Source organism: Bombina bombina, chromosome 4 (genome assembly GCF_027579735.1).
Source record: "Bombina bombina isolate aBomBom1 chromosome 4, aBomBom1.pri, whole genome shotgun sequence".
Classification (NCBI taxonomy): Eukaryota; Metazoa; Chordata; class Amphibia; order Anura; family Bombinatoridae; genus Bombina; species Bombina bombina.
The window spans coordinates 860,122,814-860,138,637 of NC_069502.1; the positions used below are offsets into that span (position 1 = coordinate 860,122,814).

The following is a 15,824-nucleotide window of genomic DNA, read 5'->3' on the forward strand; positions in this document are numbered from 1 at the left end:
AACCATCATATTTTCAAATTAGACATATGTGTATAGTTTTAAGTAAAAATCCACATGAATGGTACGATTTACATTTTTCTAGTTTCTTCAAAGAGTGCAAGCAGAAATTGAATAGCTGGATGAATTTACCAATTTCTTTAACATCTCGTATTATGCTAATTAAAAATATTCTATTTTCTAAACTTTTATATCTGATGCAGAACATTCCAGTTTTTCTACATAAGAGGGATATTAAGTTGTTCCATCAGCTTTACACCAGATTTATCTGGAAAGGATCTCAGCCACAAATTGCTCTGATTGATGAGTATAAGATTAGCGGCTGGACTGGCATTTCCTAATATTAACCACTATAATATAGCTGCATTACTTAAATTTTCTATTAACTGGATTGCAGCCAAGGAATATTACACGTTTCATTCTTGTGAAACCAATTTTCAGCTCCATTTGATTTAAAAGCCATTATACACTGCCTTCTAATGAAACTACTTTCCAACATCTCCAATTTAATAACTTTAAAAAAATATAAATTCAGCTTGCAAAAATACTGTACAGAGATTAAATTGACCCCCTATGTAACAGAATTCATACCAATTAGGGGTAATCCTGAATTCCCCCGGGTCTGCTGCATAAGGCTTTCGAACTGTGGGCAAATAAGGGGCTGATATGGGTTAATCAATGTTTGATGCATGATAAGTTCTTAAAAGACTCAATTGACCTAAATCAGAAGTTTAACTTACCCAAAAAGTATTTTGTTGCTTACTTACAGATCAGGCATTTTATTATAGAATTGAAAAATAAATATACGGCTGACTGGGCCCTGGGTATCCATGCTAGTAGAATAAAATTATTTCAGCAGGGTATATATTCTATTTCACCTTTCTATAACATTTTGTATTCTTTTAGTAACACGTCCCAGTTTGAATGGATACAAAATAAATGGCAAAGAAACCTCCCTAATATTTCAATAAAGAAAGTTTGTGAGAGTTTAAAATTAATTAATGAACCTTGGGTACCGACAGCTTGGAGAGAAGGTCATCTGAAGCCGATTTACTTGATATATATTACACCCGAAAAACTTACTAAATGGTATGGGAAGATTTCTCAGTGCTTAAGATGTAATGCAGAACATGTGCTTTTGGTCTTGCCCAAAGATTAGGCAATATTGGTCCAAAATGAATTATTGGTTAAAAATTATATTAAAAGGACATAATACTCATATGCTAAATCACTTGAAACTGATGCAGTATAATTGCAAAAAAGCTGACAGGAAAATATCACCTGAGCATCTCTATGTTAAAAAGAAAGATATTTTACCTCACATTCTCGTTCTGTGTAAAAAGTTATACTCAGCAGCAGTCCAGCTGCAGGTAAAAAAAATGAAGAAATAAACAGCAGCCAATCAGCATCAACAGTGCTGAGGTCATGAACTCTTTTACTGTGATTTCATGAGATTTGACTTAACTCTCATGAGATTTCATTGTTAACTTTCTTACACTGAATAGGGAAATAAGATGAGTGTGCACGAAAGCTCGCTCCTTCCGCTGTCCCGGGACAGACATACTGATTTGTTGCTTTGAACTCCTTTACAATGGGACGTGGCTACTGAGGAACTTTTGAGGGAAAATATCTTTCTTTTTTACATAGAGATGTTCAGGTGATATTTTCTAGTCAGCTTTTTACAGATATGCTGCATCACTTTCAAGTGTTTAAAAATTTGGGTATTATGGCCCTTTAAGAACCGATTTCTAAATTGAACCAAATGCTGTTATTTTCAGCTAAACATTCAGCAAAATTTAGAAACTATAAACTAGTAAATACAGTCATAATCACAGCTCGTAATCTTATATTAAAAAACTGGAAAGCCTCACATGCACCTAGATTTTCAATATTTAAAAAAAAAAACATTAATTACACATCTTACAACGGATCAATTTAATTTACACAATCCCAATTCTAGTCAAATTGAGGGTTTTTTCTTTAAATGGATTAATAGAATTATGTCTCTGCCAGAAAATATACAAGTACAAATAACAAAACCATTCATTAACTCAGTATATGTTCTAATAAATATATATTCAGGCGAATTTCCTCGTGCTTGGCTTGGTTAGACAATAATTCAAGTATATTGTTAATTACCATGTGGGATAACATGAGGGGGATGGCGAGAGACTGAGGATGAAGACTCAGGTCACCCCTCCCCCCTTTATTTCATTTATTATTAGCACAACTCATGGTTGATCTATTACAGTAAATTAAGTTATGATGTTTTCAAAACTAATGATGTGTTTCAATCATATCTAAATTTAGTGTGATAAGGATTTTCATAAAATTATGTATTTGGAAAGAATGGATTCATTATTTTATGTGAATTGCTCTCTCAATATTTGTTCTATAAAAAGCTGGAATAATATATATATATATATATATATATATATATATACAGGGAGTGCAGAATTATTAGGCAAATGAGTATTTTGACCACATCATCCTCTTTATGCATGTTGTCTTACTCCAAGCTGTATAGGCTCGAAAGCCTACTACCAATTAAGCATATTAGGTGATGTGCATCTCTGTAATGAGAAGGGGTGTGGTCTAATGACATCAACACCCTATATCAGGTGTGCATAATTATTAGGCAACTTCCTTTCCTTTGGCAAAATGGGTCAAAAGAAGGACTTGACAGGCTCAGAAAAGTCAAAAATAGTGAGATATCTTGCAGAGGGATGCAGCACTCTTAAAATTGCAAAGCTTCTGAAGCGTGATCATCGAACAATCAAGCGTTTCATTCAAAATAGTCAACAGGGTTGCAAGAAGCGTGTGGAAAAACCAAGGCGCAAAATAACTGCCCATGAACTGAGAAAAGTCAAGCGTGCAGCTGCCAAGATGCCACTTGCCACCAGTTTGGCCATATTTCAGAGCTGCAACATCACTGGAGTGCCGAAAAGCACAAGGTGTGCAATACTCAGAGACATGGCCAAGGTAAGAAAGGCTGAAAGACGACCACCACTGAACAAGACACACAAGCTGAAACGTCAAGACTGGGCCAAGAAATATCTCAAGACTGATTTTTCTAAGGTTTTATGGACTGATGAAATGAGAGTGAGTCTTGATGGGCCAGAAGGATGGGCCCGTGGCTGGATTGGTAAAGGGCAGAGAGCTCCAGTCTGACTCAGACACCAGCAAGGTGGAGGTGGAGTACTGGTTTGGGCTGGTATCATCAAATATGAGCTTGTGGGGCCTTTTCGGGTTGAGGATGGAGTCAAGCTCAACTCCCAGTCCTACTGCCAGTTTCTGGAAGACACCTTCTTCAAGCAGTGGTACAGGAAGAAGTCTGCATCCTTCAAGAAAAACATGATTTTCATGCAGGACAATGCTCCATCACACGCGTCCAAGTACTCCACAGCGTGGCTGACAAGAAAGGGTATAAAAGAAGAAAATCTAATGACATGGCCACCTTGTTCACCTGATCTGAACCCCATTGAGAACCTGTGGTCCATCATCAAATGTGAGATTTACAAGGAGGGAAAACAGTACACCTCTCTGAACAGTGTCTGGGAGGCTGTGGTTGCTGCTGCACGCAATGTTGATGGTGAACAGATCAAAACACTGATAGAATCCATGGATGGCAGGCTTTTGAGTGTCCTTGCAAAGAAAGGTGGCTATATTGGTCACTGATTTGTTTTTGTTTTGTTTTTGAATGTCAGAAATGTATATTTGTGAATGTTGAGATGTTATATTGGTTTCACTGGTAAAAATAAATAATTGAAATGGGTATATATTTGTTTTTTGTTAAGTTGCCTAATAATTATGCACAGTAATAGTCACCTGCACACACAGATATCCCCCTAAAATAGCTATAACTAAAAACAAACTAAAACTACTTCCAAAAATATTCAGCTTTGATATTAATGAGTTTTTTGGGTTCATTGAGAACATGGTTGTTGTTCAATAATAAAATTAATCCTCAAAAATACAACTTGCCTAATAATTCTGCACTCCCTGTATATATATATATATATATTTTTTTTTTTTTTTTTTTTTAAAGACAGAGTTAATATAAGGTTCAACATCAGATGAGGAATCCTCCTCTCCAGAGGAAACTTCAACATCTGAAAACAAAACAGTATCCCTGTTCTCAGGGCACATAGCACTTTTAGAAAGTAAAATCTGAACTGACCTTTTACACTTGTTTAAATGTGGGAGAGCAGCCAACACTTCAGAAACTGCATCCTTGATAAAAAAAAAAATCATGGTAGGAGACACTACATCAGCATTATTCTGTACTGAACTAACAGTAAGTGCATTAGAATCCAGAGAAAAATCACTAAATTGGTCTGATGGCATTAAGAAATCTAAACATGAGCCACATAAATGAGCTGGAGAAGGCACTTCAACTCTCTTACAATAAGCACAACTAATAATGGTAGAAAGGTATTCAAGATAGTTTCTTGGGTAGATTTAGGGACATAATTCAGCTGTTCCATTATAGCAATGCAATAAACACTAAAAACCCCTTAAAAAGCTCTTGAGGAATGGAAACCACTTACCCCCTCCTAAGTAGCTTTTACAAGATAGAGTCACATGTACTAAGCTGAACTACAAAACAAAGCAGGAGAAATTGACATAAAATCCAAAGAAAGAAAATGCACCTCAAAGCATGCGGAAAAAGACATCTAAAAAAGGGATTTTGTGTGCCAGAACCTGACACGTGCATAACTGAGGGAGCATGCACTAACCCAACATGTGTAAATTATAGAAAGACTAAAAGCACTTGTGCTTAACTGATATGCATAAACCGCCGCTAGTGTAAACAATAGAAAGACCAAAAGGGACGTGCGCTAACCTGACAAGCATTAACCCATCGTGCACAAAAAACTAAGTGCAAAAAAAAAAAAAAGCAGACGGTCACAGAACAGGAAGGGAATAGTGAAAAGAACAGTCATAGGGCCATATATATTAGCAAATATCTAAATAACAATATAAAGTGCCCAAAACATAGCTAAATATTTTTCTAAATGTTAGTACAAAGCTACTTACCAATAGACACTAATCCACTAGCAAACAAGCAGCAGACAGCCAAACCAGTACTGAAACAAATCAGAGGTTATGGAATAAGAGTATATTGTAGATCCATATCTTCACTCTTCAACCAACTCTAGCTGAGGCAAAGTATAGACTAAGAAATATGTGAGGTGGAACGAGTTTTATTGAGCTCTTGGGGTTTGGGAATCTTTGCCTCCTCCTGTGGTTATTCAATTGAATCTGAATTTTTAAATGTAATACTTAATATATATTTTTAATTCAATACTACATATAATTCTATGGAAAACAACTAAACCAATGCAACTAAGTTAAATGAAAAATACTGTAAAGGGTCTCCATTATTTCCAAAGAATTGTAGGATACTATATATCAAACTGCTTTATTTTTCCTTGTATTGTGTCCTGATATAATAATTTCAAATATATTATAATTCCCCAGTTAATATATTTGTATATTCTCAATTTCTGTCTATATTTGTTTCCTAGAACAGTGTCCTACTTTTAATTGTAATAATACTTGGGATAGTCTGCTCCAAATGAATACATACATAGCGCTAGATTTCAAGTGGAGTGCTAACATGTCAGTATATACTTGTACATTTTAAAAGAAAATTTATCAAACATAATAAAAGGGCCTTTTTTTAAATAAAACTCTTATCTGCACATAATGGCTCCCTTCCATAAAATTCTACTCAGACACATTTTTTTATACCATGTGATCACTTGGCTATTGAAATCTGTAAAGGGACACCTGAGCACCAACAGCCACCTAACAGCTTGAGATGCCGAAGGGGCCTTAAACAGCTGAAAATGTGAGCCTCCAGAGAATGACATGTAATCATAATTACTATATACATTGTGCAGATGATGACCGTGTTGCCTTACATACTAAAGTGGTTAAGCTCTAATTTCCCTTAATATGAATTTTCTGATGAGAAACAAGATGTGCTTTCAGGGTAAAAGATTTCCCACAATCGGAACATGGAAATGGCTTCTCTCCTGTATGAATTTTCTTATGAATATTTAGACTTGATTTTTGAGTAAAACATTTACCACAGTCAGAACATGGAAATGGCTTCTCTCCTGTATGAATTGTCTGATGCTTATTAAGACTAGATTTTTGAAGGAAACATTTCCCACAGTCAGAACATAAAAAAGGCTTCTCTCCTGTATGGATTTTCTGATGTATAAGAAGATATGCTTTCTGAGTAAAAGATTTCCCACAGTAAGAGCATGAAAATGGCTTCTCTCCTGTATGTATTTTCTGATGTGTAATAAGACTTGATTTGTGAATAAAACAGTTACCACATTCAGAACATGAAAATGCTTTTTCTCCTGTATGACTTTTCTTATGTATAATAAGATTTCCTTTCTGAGTAAAGGATTTCCCACAGTCAGAACATGAAAATGGCTTTTCTCCTGTATGAAGTTTCTGATGTATTATAAGAGATGATTTTGCAGTAAAACATTTACCACATTTAGAACATGAAAATGCTTTCTCTTCTGTATGAGTTTTCCGATGCATAATAAGGTTTGATTGTGCAGTAAAACATTTACCACAGTCAGAACATGAAAATGATTTCTCTCCTGTATGAATTTTCTGATGTATAGTAACACTTGATTTCCGAGTAAAACATTTCCCACAATCAGAACATGAAAATGCTTTCTCTCCTGTATGATTTTTTTGATGATTAATTAGATGTGATTTCTGAGTAAAACATTTCCCACAGTAAGGACATGAAAATACTTTCTTTTCTGTATGAATTTTCATATGATTACTAGGAGCTGGTTTCAAGGTAAAACATATTCCAGATTCAGAACATAAATTTCCAACATTGCTTCTTTGATTTTGAAAAATATTGAAAGAAGTGTCCGCACTTTGACCATGACCATGATTATTGCAGTTTGTAAATTGCCCTGTTGATAAGAAATAAATAAATGGAAGTAACGTTATTAATGACATAATTATTTTTATCTTGAAAGCATTTTAATTGATCTGGATTAGTGTTCTCTACAAGGGGAGGGGGCTATGACTTCTGCACGTTCCCCAGCCTCCATGCTAAGGCTTAGGGGCAGTTTACCAGACATTAGGTAATCATTTTAAGTATTCCCCAGCATCCTCATACTTATAAATTACTGAAATAAATAGAACTGAATGCAGTTATAAAATGTTTTAATCTAATATTTTAACTTGTATTTACAGCTTTTAAAATTGTTTTCACAGATAATGTTAGAAATTAAATGATTTGAGTTTTAAAACTACTCTTTATAACTATAATGTGTGTGCACAAAACATTGTTTTATTTTTGTAGAATGTTGCATTGATATCATGTTCTTTATTTATAATGAAGATTTTCTAAACATTAGATTATCATTTCATAGAAAAAAACAAAATGAGAGTCCACAATTCCATTAAATTACTGTTGGGAAATTCACAGCCTGTCCACCAGGAGGAGGCAAAGAACACAAACAATGTCCATACGACACAGCACTGAGGTAGTGTGTGGTGCAAGCTGTGGGGGTACCACACAAATCCCCAATAATATAGCACAGTCCAGAAGAAACAGCAGCACTCACCACTTATACAAAAGCTTCCATCTTTATTGAGACTTCAAAGAAAAGAAGACGTTTCGGACCTCTAGTCCTTTGTCATGTCAATACATAATGCAGGTAACACACCATAATAAAGGGGTAAAGGTTACAAACCACACCTCCTAATTAACCCCTTGGTTGATAAATCACAACTACTATTTCAATGCTACCTAGCAAATATAGAGGATGCGTCATCTAGTGACAGAAATACAAAAGTGCATACAAATAAAAATAATTACATATCATATACAATGTTATACATTTAACCACAAAAAGTACAGAATACATAATATCAATCTAACATTTATCTCAATTGTTACCCAAAGCAGAGGTGGATCAAAGGAAGACCGAAAGGTCATATTATTTGTTCATTCCAATTGGATACCGAGTCTCCAACTTGTTAATCCAAAACACCTCCTTCTGCTTTAGGTACAATTCCCTGTCCCCTCCCCTTCTGGGTATAGTAATGTGATCTATGATCTGAAACCTAAGTTGGCAGATATGGTGACCTGCCTGAATAAAATGTTCTGCTACTGGATTTTTTATTTCACTGTTCCTAATATCGGACCTATGCTCACATATCCTCTCCCGGACCATCCTAGTGGTCTCTCCGATATAACTCCACCCACAGGGGCATTTGATCGTGTATATGACATAGGTAGGGTTACTTGTGAATAGACCCCTGATGCTGTATTTATTACCAGTACGTGGATGAAAGAAATATTTTCCCTTTATCATACTATTACAACTGGCACAACCCAAACATGGGTAACAACGTAAGTTTTTTCAGAAATATATGTCTGTACATTTGATTTTTGAGGGCCTATGTCAGCTTTAAAAGTCTATATCTAAGATTTTAACTTCTCCTATAGGCAGGCATAAAACCGGACTGAAATTCCTTAACTAGGGGATTGCATGTGCTCAAGATATGCCAGTGTTTTCTAAGGATAGAATTTATACAATTACTCAAAGTGTTAAATTTAGTGACAAAGACAGGACGATCTGGTTTGTTCTTAAACTTAACTTTTGGTTTGGATGACTCTAGCAGACTATTACGAGGTCATGCTGCTATTTCCTTAATCTCTTTGTCTATTAACCCCGAAGGGTAACCCCTAGATTTAAACTGGTCTCCCATTTCATTCAATCTCTGTTTAACAAGTGTGTCATCAGATACAATTCTGACTCTCAGGAGTTGAATTTTTAAAATTGAGAAAGATCTTTTTACATTTTTTAGATCTCTCAAATTCTCAAAGTCCATGTTCTCTAATGATTGTTATGTGGATAAATTTGTTAAACCTGTAGCCAATCCCAGTAAATTACATCTTAACCATTTGGGATTGAAATCTAAAAGTAGATATATGCCACAAAGTTATGATCACAGTGTTGATATTTTCTCTAAATTGGTACTTAATGACGTTAAAAATTTACAACAAATTTACATACAGGCACTAATGTTAACAATGGGTGTTTTTTTAAATCTATGAGAGCATTCATAGAGCATTAGCACCTTGTTTTTATTTGCTCTTGCGAAAGACGTTTTTAACTTTGAAACCCGTTGAGCTAAGCTAAATATTAAAAGCTTTGTTCCTTTGGTTTCTATTCTGTTGCTATGACATCGCTGGAATCCGGATTTTAATGGAGTAAGTTACTAATTGTCTAAATTCAAAGCGGCTTACTATATCTTTATTGGAGCTTTCATTCCCCCCCCCAGTTTGGACGACGTATACACATCGAGAGGCTTCTCTCCAGATTTGCGGACACTACTAATTTTATGGAGTGTGAATACTGTACACATATAACTTGGCTTTAATACACACGACAAGACCTTTTCCTTTATTTGGTAGAGATATCTACATAATTGAAATAATTCCTTCAAGACCTGTGCCATCTGCATATTATCAAGAAACCTTTCTCCAAACCTTCTTGGAGAAATAATAGAATTCGAGGGACTCTCACCTTGTGCCAAGGGAAGCCTCGAGACTCGCCCCAGGATACGCACGCCAAACCTTATGATACATTTGACGTGTTACAGGTTTACGTGCCTAGATCAGAGTGTCAATGACGCTACCTGAAAACCCTCTTTAGATAGAACTAAACTTCGATCTCCACACAGTCAGCCTCAGAGAATCTAGATTTTGATGAAGGAATGGACCTTGAAGTAGAAGGTCCATCCTCAGGGGCAACCTCCACAGAGGGGAGGAAGACATCTTCACCAGATCTGCAAACCAAGTCCTGCAAGGCCAAACTGGAGCAATTAGGATCACTGAGGCCCATTCCTGTTTGATACAGGCTATCACCCATGGTAGAAGGGCAAATGGAGGGAACAGATATATCCGACTAAAGTCCCACAGAACCGCTAACGCATAAACCAGTACTGCTTGAGGGTCCCTTGATCTGGACCCATATTTGGGCACTTTGGCATTGAGGTGAGTAGCCATGAGGTTTATCTCCAGAACACCCCACCTGAGGGTTATCTCGGAGAACACATCCTGATGAAGAGCCAAATCCCCTGGGTGAAACGTCTGTATGCTCAGATAGTTCGCTTCCCAATTGTCTACTCCAGGATATGAATAGCCAAAATGTGACAATTGTGGGACTCTGCAAACTGAAGGATGCAAGAGACTTCCTTCATAGCATGGGAACTCCTTGTTCCTCCCTGATGATTGATATAAGCCACAGAAGTTATATCGTCTGATTGCAACCTAATAAAAACAGACAGAACACAGTTGAGGACATGCTACTAGAGCATCGAAGTTGCTCTCAACTCCAGAATGTTGATTGGAAGGACGGATTCCTCCAGCAACCAGAATCCCTGAGCCTTTAAGGAACCCCAAACTGCTCCCCAGCCATTGTCACAATCTCCCACAATGGTCTCAAAAAGCACATTTCTTTGGGCCAAATGATCATGACAGAGCCACTGAGAGAGAAAGAATCTCTTGTGTGGTTGTCAAGGACAATCCGCTGAAATAGATCTGAATGATCGCTGTTCCATTGTTTGATCTTACATAATTCAAGAGGTCTCAGATGGAAGTGAGCAAAAAGAATAATGAACATGGTCGCCACCATGAGACCAATTACTTCCATGCATTGCGCCACTGAAGGTCGAGCAAAGGATTGAAGGGACTGACAGAAGTTTGGATCATCTTAGATACAATTAAGAAGATCTTCATGGAAACAGAATCTACAATGGTTCCCAAAAAACAGATCCTGTTATTAGGGAACCAAGAAACTCTTGTCCAGATTTATCTTCCACCCGTGGGTATGAAGAAGGGACAAGAGAGTCTGTGTGAGATCTTGCCAAATGAAAAGATGGAGCTTGATACAAGAAATCATCCAAGTACGGGGCCACATCAATTCCTTGAGTCCTGGCTACCGCTAACAGAGCTCCCTGCACCTTTGTAAAGATTCTGGGAGCTGTAGCCAAACCAAAAAGGAAGGCTATAAACTCAAAGTGTTTTTCTAGAAAGGCAAACTGCAGAAATTGAAAGTGCTCTATGTGAATTGGCACATGAAGGTATGCAACTTTCAGGTCCATGGTGGTCATGAACTGACCTTCCTGGACTATTAGAAGAATGGATCTGATAGTCTCCATGTTGAAGGACTGAACCTTGAGAAATTTATTCAGACACTTTAGATCCAAAATAGGACGAAAATGTCCCTCCTTTTTGGGAACAGTGAAAAGTTTTGAATAAAACCCTAAGCCCTGTTCTGCAGGAGGGACCAGGACGAAAAGTCCTTCACAATTTAAGAATGCCTCTCTTTTCACTGGGTTTGAAGAGAGTCTTGAAAGAAGAAACCTGTCCCTTGGAGGGCAAGACTTGAAGCCTATCCTGTATCCCTGGGAGAGGACATCCACTGCCCATGGGTCTGGAATGTTGCAAATCCAAGCTTCCAGAAAAAAGGAAAGTTTGCCCCCCACCTGATCCTATCCCGGATGGGGACTGCCACTTCATGCTGACTTATTGTAAGAGGAAGGTTTCTCAGTTTGCTTGTTTTTGATCCAAGGCTGATTGGGCTTCCAAGAACTCTTGGACTGATCAGACTTGGGAGGAACCAAGGTATTTTGTTCCTTAAACTTACAAAATAAAGTTACAAAATGAATGATTGGAAGACTGATGTCTCTTCAATTTAGGCTTCTTATCAAGAGAAAGAAGGGCACCCTTTCCTCCTGTGACCGTGGAAATAATGCAATCCAGACCAGGACCGAATAAAGACTTCCCCTTAAAGGGCAAGGAAAGAAGTCTTGACTTAGAAACCATGTCAGCAGACCAGGACTTTAAGCATGAAACAGAATTGCAAAACCAAAAGATTTTTCAGTCAAGTGAACGACCTGCATAGTCAGAGTCAGAATCAGATATAGCTCACCCTCGGAAGCTGCTGAGGTATGGTCATCCTCAGAAAATTGAGATAAACTGGCTAATGCAGTTTTGGAGTTAGACAAGTTTTCTGCATCAAAGGAAACGTGTTTAGTCTTTCTTTTCCTCTTACCTGCTATAGGTAAGGAGCCCAGCGCAGCAGAAACAGGGGACTGAAGCTGTGCTGCAAAATCTCCTGGCAAAAAAATTCCCCCAGAAAGAGATTGAGCTAAGCCGCAAGGGAAGGGGACGGGGGAGAAAGTTAAGGCATGTCAAAGGCAGCAGAGTCTTGAGAAGTACAGGGCTCTGAAGGTTTAAATTTATTAGAAACAGCACACAAAGACTTTAATTTCTTAGACTTTGACTGTAGCATAGAGGACAAGCATGAAGAGCAAAGCTGTGCAGGTGGAACTACATGAGCTTCCTCACAGAATAAACGTGTATCCCCTAATGGAAAAGAAACTCTTTCCCCATACACTCTCTGTTCTCCATAGTGAGTATCATGTTCCCACAAAAAAAGGAAGAATAAAAAAGTAAAAAAAAATAATTATATATATATATATATAAATAAATAAAATGTATAAATGTAAGATATTTACCGTATTGTTCCGAGTATAGGCCGCACCTGATTATAAGCCGCACCCTTAAAGTTTAAAGTTTAGGTGCCATTTTTATTTTGGTGTCATTAAATTAACATGAGCCTACCTAGGTTTAGCTTTCAACAAAGAATACTAAGTGAACAAAGCATGTTTTATGATAAAAGTAAATTGGAAAATTGTTTAAAACTGCATGCCCTATCTGAATCATGAAGGTTTAATTTTGACTAGATTGTCCCTTTAACTTTGGTATTTTCTCTGACAGTTGAGTGTGCCAATTTGGAAATGCGCTTAAACATTTTCTGTCACTGATGTGTTAAGATTTCTATGGGGAGGTCTGCACATCAGGCCTCCCTGGTAAACATGAAGTACTTCGATTTTTGTTTAAAAAAAAGAAATGAGCATCTAGGGTGAGAGCATTGCAAAAAAGCTTGGGGGAAGGGGGAGCTCGATTTATTTTATGTTTTATATGATGGGGACTTGTGTAGAAAGCAGTTTTGCAGTTGTGGGTAGGTCTCATGGGTGTTTAGATTTAAGGAGTTGTTAAGCAAGAAGGGGAGCTTGCAACAGAGTTGATCACAATTAAAAGGAGTAAAGGTGGAGTGGGTCAGATATTAAGGTATTTTTTTGCAGTTTGTCATGTAAAAGATGAGATATTATTATAAGCTATGTGCATAGATTAATTCTTCTATGTAGGGTTGCACCGATACCGATATTAGTATCGGTACCGATACCAAGTATTTGCATGAGTACTTGTACTCGTGCAAATGCACCAATACTTAAACCGATACCTCCACTTCCTACCCATATGCTATCTTGTGGTGTTTTCTTCAAACTGCCTGTTCCCATTTCTTTTGAAGTTGGAATAGAGACTAAACTAAAAATTGTTTACTACTGTTCTGCCAATACAAATTGCTGTTATTTGTATTATTGTAGGAGAGATTACTTTACCTCATTTAGACAAATCCCTGGATTACTGGTCAGTTAATAAACAGATTTCCAGGTCTGGCTAAAATGCCCCAAAAATATCTTTCTGCCCCATGCAGTAGTGTGGCAAGTGAAAGACTGTTTAACTTAGAGTCGAACCTCCTTACTGATAGCAAAAACAGACTTATAGCTGAACATGCAGAGATGCTTCTGTTCCTTAAAAAGAACTTGCCACTAACTTTTGAAAAATGATTCTAATTGCTAGATTGCCTGTTATACTGCTAGTTATCATCTTGCACAATTATGCTCAAAACATACTGTATTCTGAGGAACATCCTTAGCCAGGGCTGGACTGGGAATAAAAAGCAGCCCTGGAAAAATATGAAGACCAGCCCTATTTTCTGTTGAGTCGGTAGAAAGCACATGTCCTATTTTTCTCAAAGGGGTTTACTGGGACACTACTTCCCCAATATTTTTTTAGAATTAAATGATATTACTTTGTATTAAATACAAATGTCCAATTGATGTTATATAACAGCCCTACAACCCAATTGCATCACCCCTATAATTGTAGATTTCCAGCCCCAGCTGCAGCAACCCACCAGGAAATCTACTGGTATCCTTGTAGGCCAATCCAGCCCTGTCCTTAACTTATATAATTGCAGGAAGAGTACTCATAGGAAAAATTAAGTTAATCCCAATGAACACTTATCCTGCAATTATAGGACTAGATTTAGATTACATTTGATTGGTAAGCTTTACAATGCTCTGTTCACATTTCCAACTCCATAGACTTAAATGGAGTTGGACATGTAATGAGAGCATTGGTAAAGCTTACCAGTCAAATGTAATCTAGCCCAAAGTGTTGTTCCCCATGACTAAATAATTAGTCTGTATTGTGCTTGGTAAACTGTCACATGACATTAAAAAAAAAAGTTTTCGGTAATTGGTATCGGTGAATATTTGAAAACAAGTATTGGTACTTGTACTTGGTGTTAAAAAAAACTGGTATTGGTGCAACCCTACTTCTATGTATGTGTAATTTCTATACTGTAAGTTGCATTTGAATTCTGGAATCAGAAATTAACTTCAGACTACTGGCTATGCAAAATTACACTTAACATATAGAATAATCTTATTTCAAAGGACCTTTGTTATAGACCTGTGTGGGCCCCCTAGCTATAGTCAAATACACACTACAAAGGGAAACATTTGCTCAATTAGTTTCTTCAAAGGAAGCCTATATAAGGAGTTTTCCTATCTGAAGGAGCAGTCACTTAGTCTGAACTGATATTTGAATATACAAACATGCTCAGAGGATATATATCTTATCATCTAGGTGCAAATTGGTACCTGCTGAGTTACAATACACATAGGCGTCTGGCCTCATGTTACAGCTAACATATGGGAAAGTGAAAGCCTAAGAGTTAAGATTTTATAATATTTTAACCTATGTACTTTTGATAACAACTTATCTATATAGTTCTTAGATAAATTAATGTGTACCGCAGACTGCCTGAATAATATATATAATGATCTAAAACATACATCACATGTTACATACTGTGTTGGATATAAAGTGAAATGAATAAATAACTGCATCGTTATGTATAAATGTTTAGGGTATTTAAAAATAAATACATTTTTTCTTTGTTTTCTAGAAATCTAGTGAACATTACAGGGAAGAACCTGATGTGAAGATGAGGAGTTAATATATAAATGCATCATAGATGTTGAGCCCATGTCTTAAACACTGTTGAGACATGTATTAATAAAACATAATTTATGCTTACCTGATAAATTTATTTATCTTGTGGTGTATCCAGTCCACGGATCATCCATTACTTGTGGGATATTCTCATTTCCAACAGGAAGTTGCAAGAGGATCACCCACAGCAGAGCTGTCTATATAGCTCCTCCCCTAACTGCCACCTCCAGTCATTCGACCGAAGACAAGCAAGAGAAAGGAGAAACTATAGGGTGCAGTGGTGACTGTAGTTTAAAGTTAAAAAATACCTGCCTTAAAATGAGAGGGCGGGCCGTGGACTGGATACACCACAAGAGAAATAAATGTATTAGGTAAGCATAAATTATGTTTTCTCTTGTAAGGTGTATCCAGTCCACGGATCATCCATTACTTGTGGGATACCAATACCAAAGCTAAAGTACACGTATGAAGGGAGGGACAAGGCAGGTACTTAAACGGAAGGTACCACTGCCTGTAAAACCTTTCTCCCAAAAATAGCCTCCGAAGAAGCAAAAGTATCAAATTTATAGAATTTTGAAAAAGTATGAAGCGAAGACCAAGTCGC

At 36.9% G+C, this 15,824-nt stretch overlaps 1 protein-coding gene across 1 annotated transcript; it reads right to left on the reverse strand.

Annotated features, from left to right (window-relative positions):
• Nucleotides 1-5,406: 5,406 nt before the first annotated feature.
• On the reverse strand, nucleotides 5,407-6,943 carry LOC128657317 (gastrula zinc finger protein XlCGF7.1-like). Its single transcript, XM_053711614.1, has one exon. It carries the CDS (start codon nucleotides 6,811-6,813, stop codon nucleotides 5,947-5,949), a length of 867 nt encoding a protein of 288 aa, XP_053567589.1. The 5' UTR covers nucleotides 6,814-6,943; the 3' UTR covers nucleotides 5,407-5,946.
• Between the last annotated feature and the right edge of the window lie 8,881 nt (nucleotides 6,944-15,824).

Excerpts from the sequence above, each read along its gene's own strand:
- LOC128657317 (XM_053711614.1), bottom strand. The coding sequence starts at position 6,813 with ATGAAAATTCATACAGAAAAGAAAGTATTTTCATGTCCTTACTGTGGG.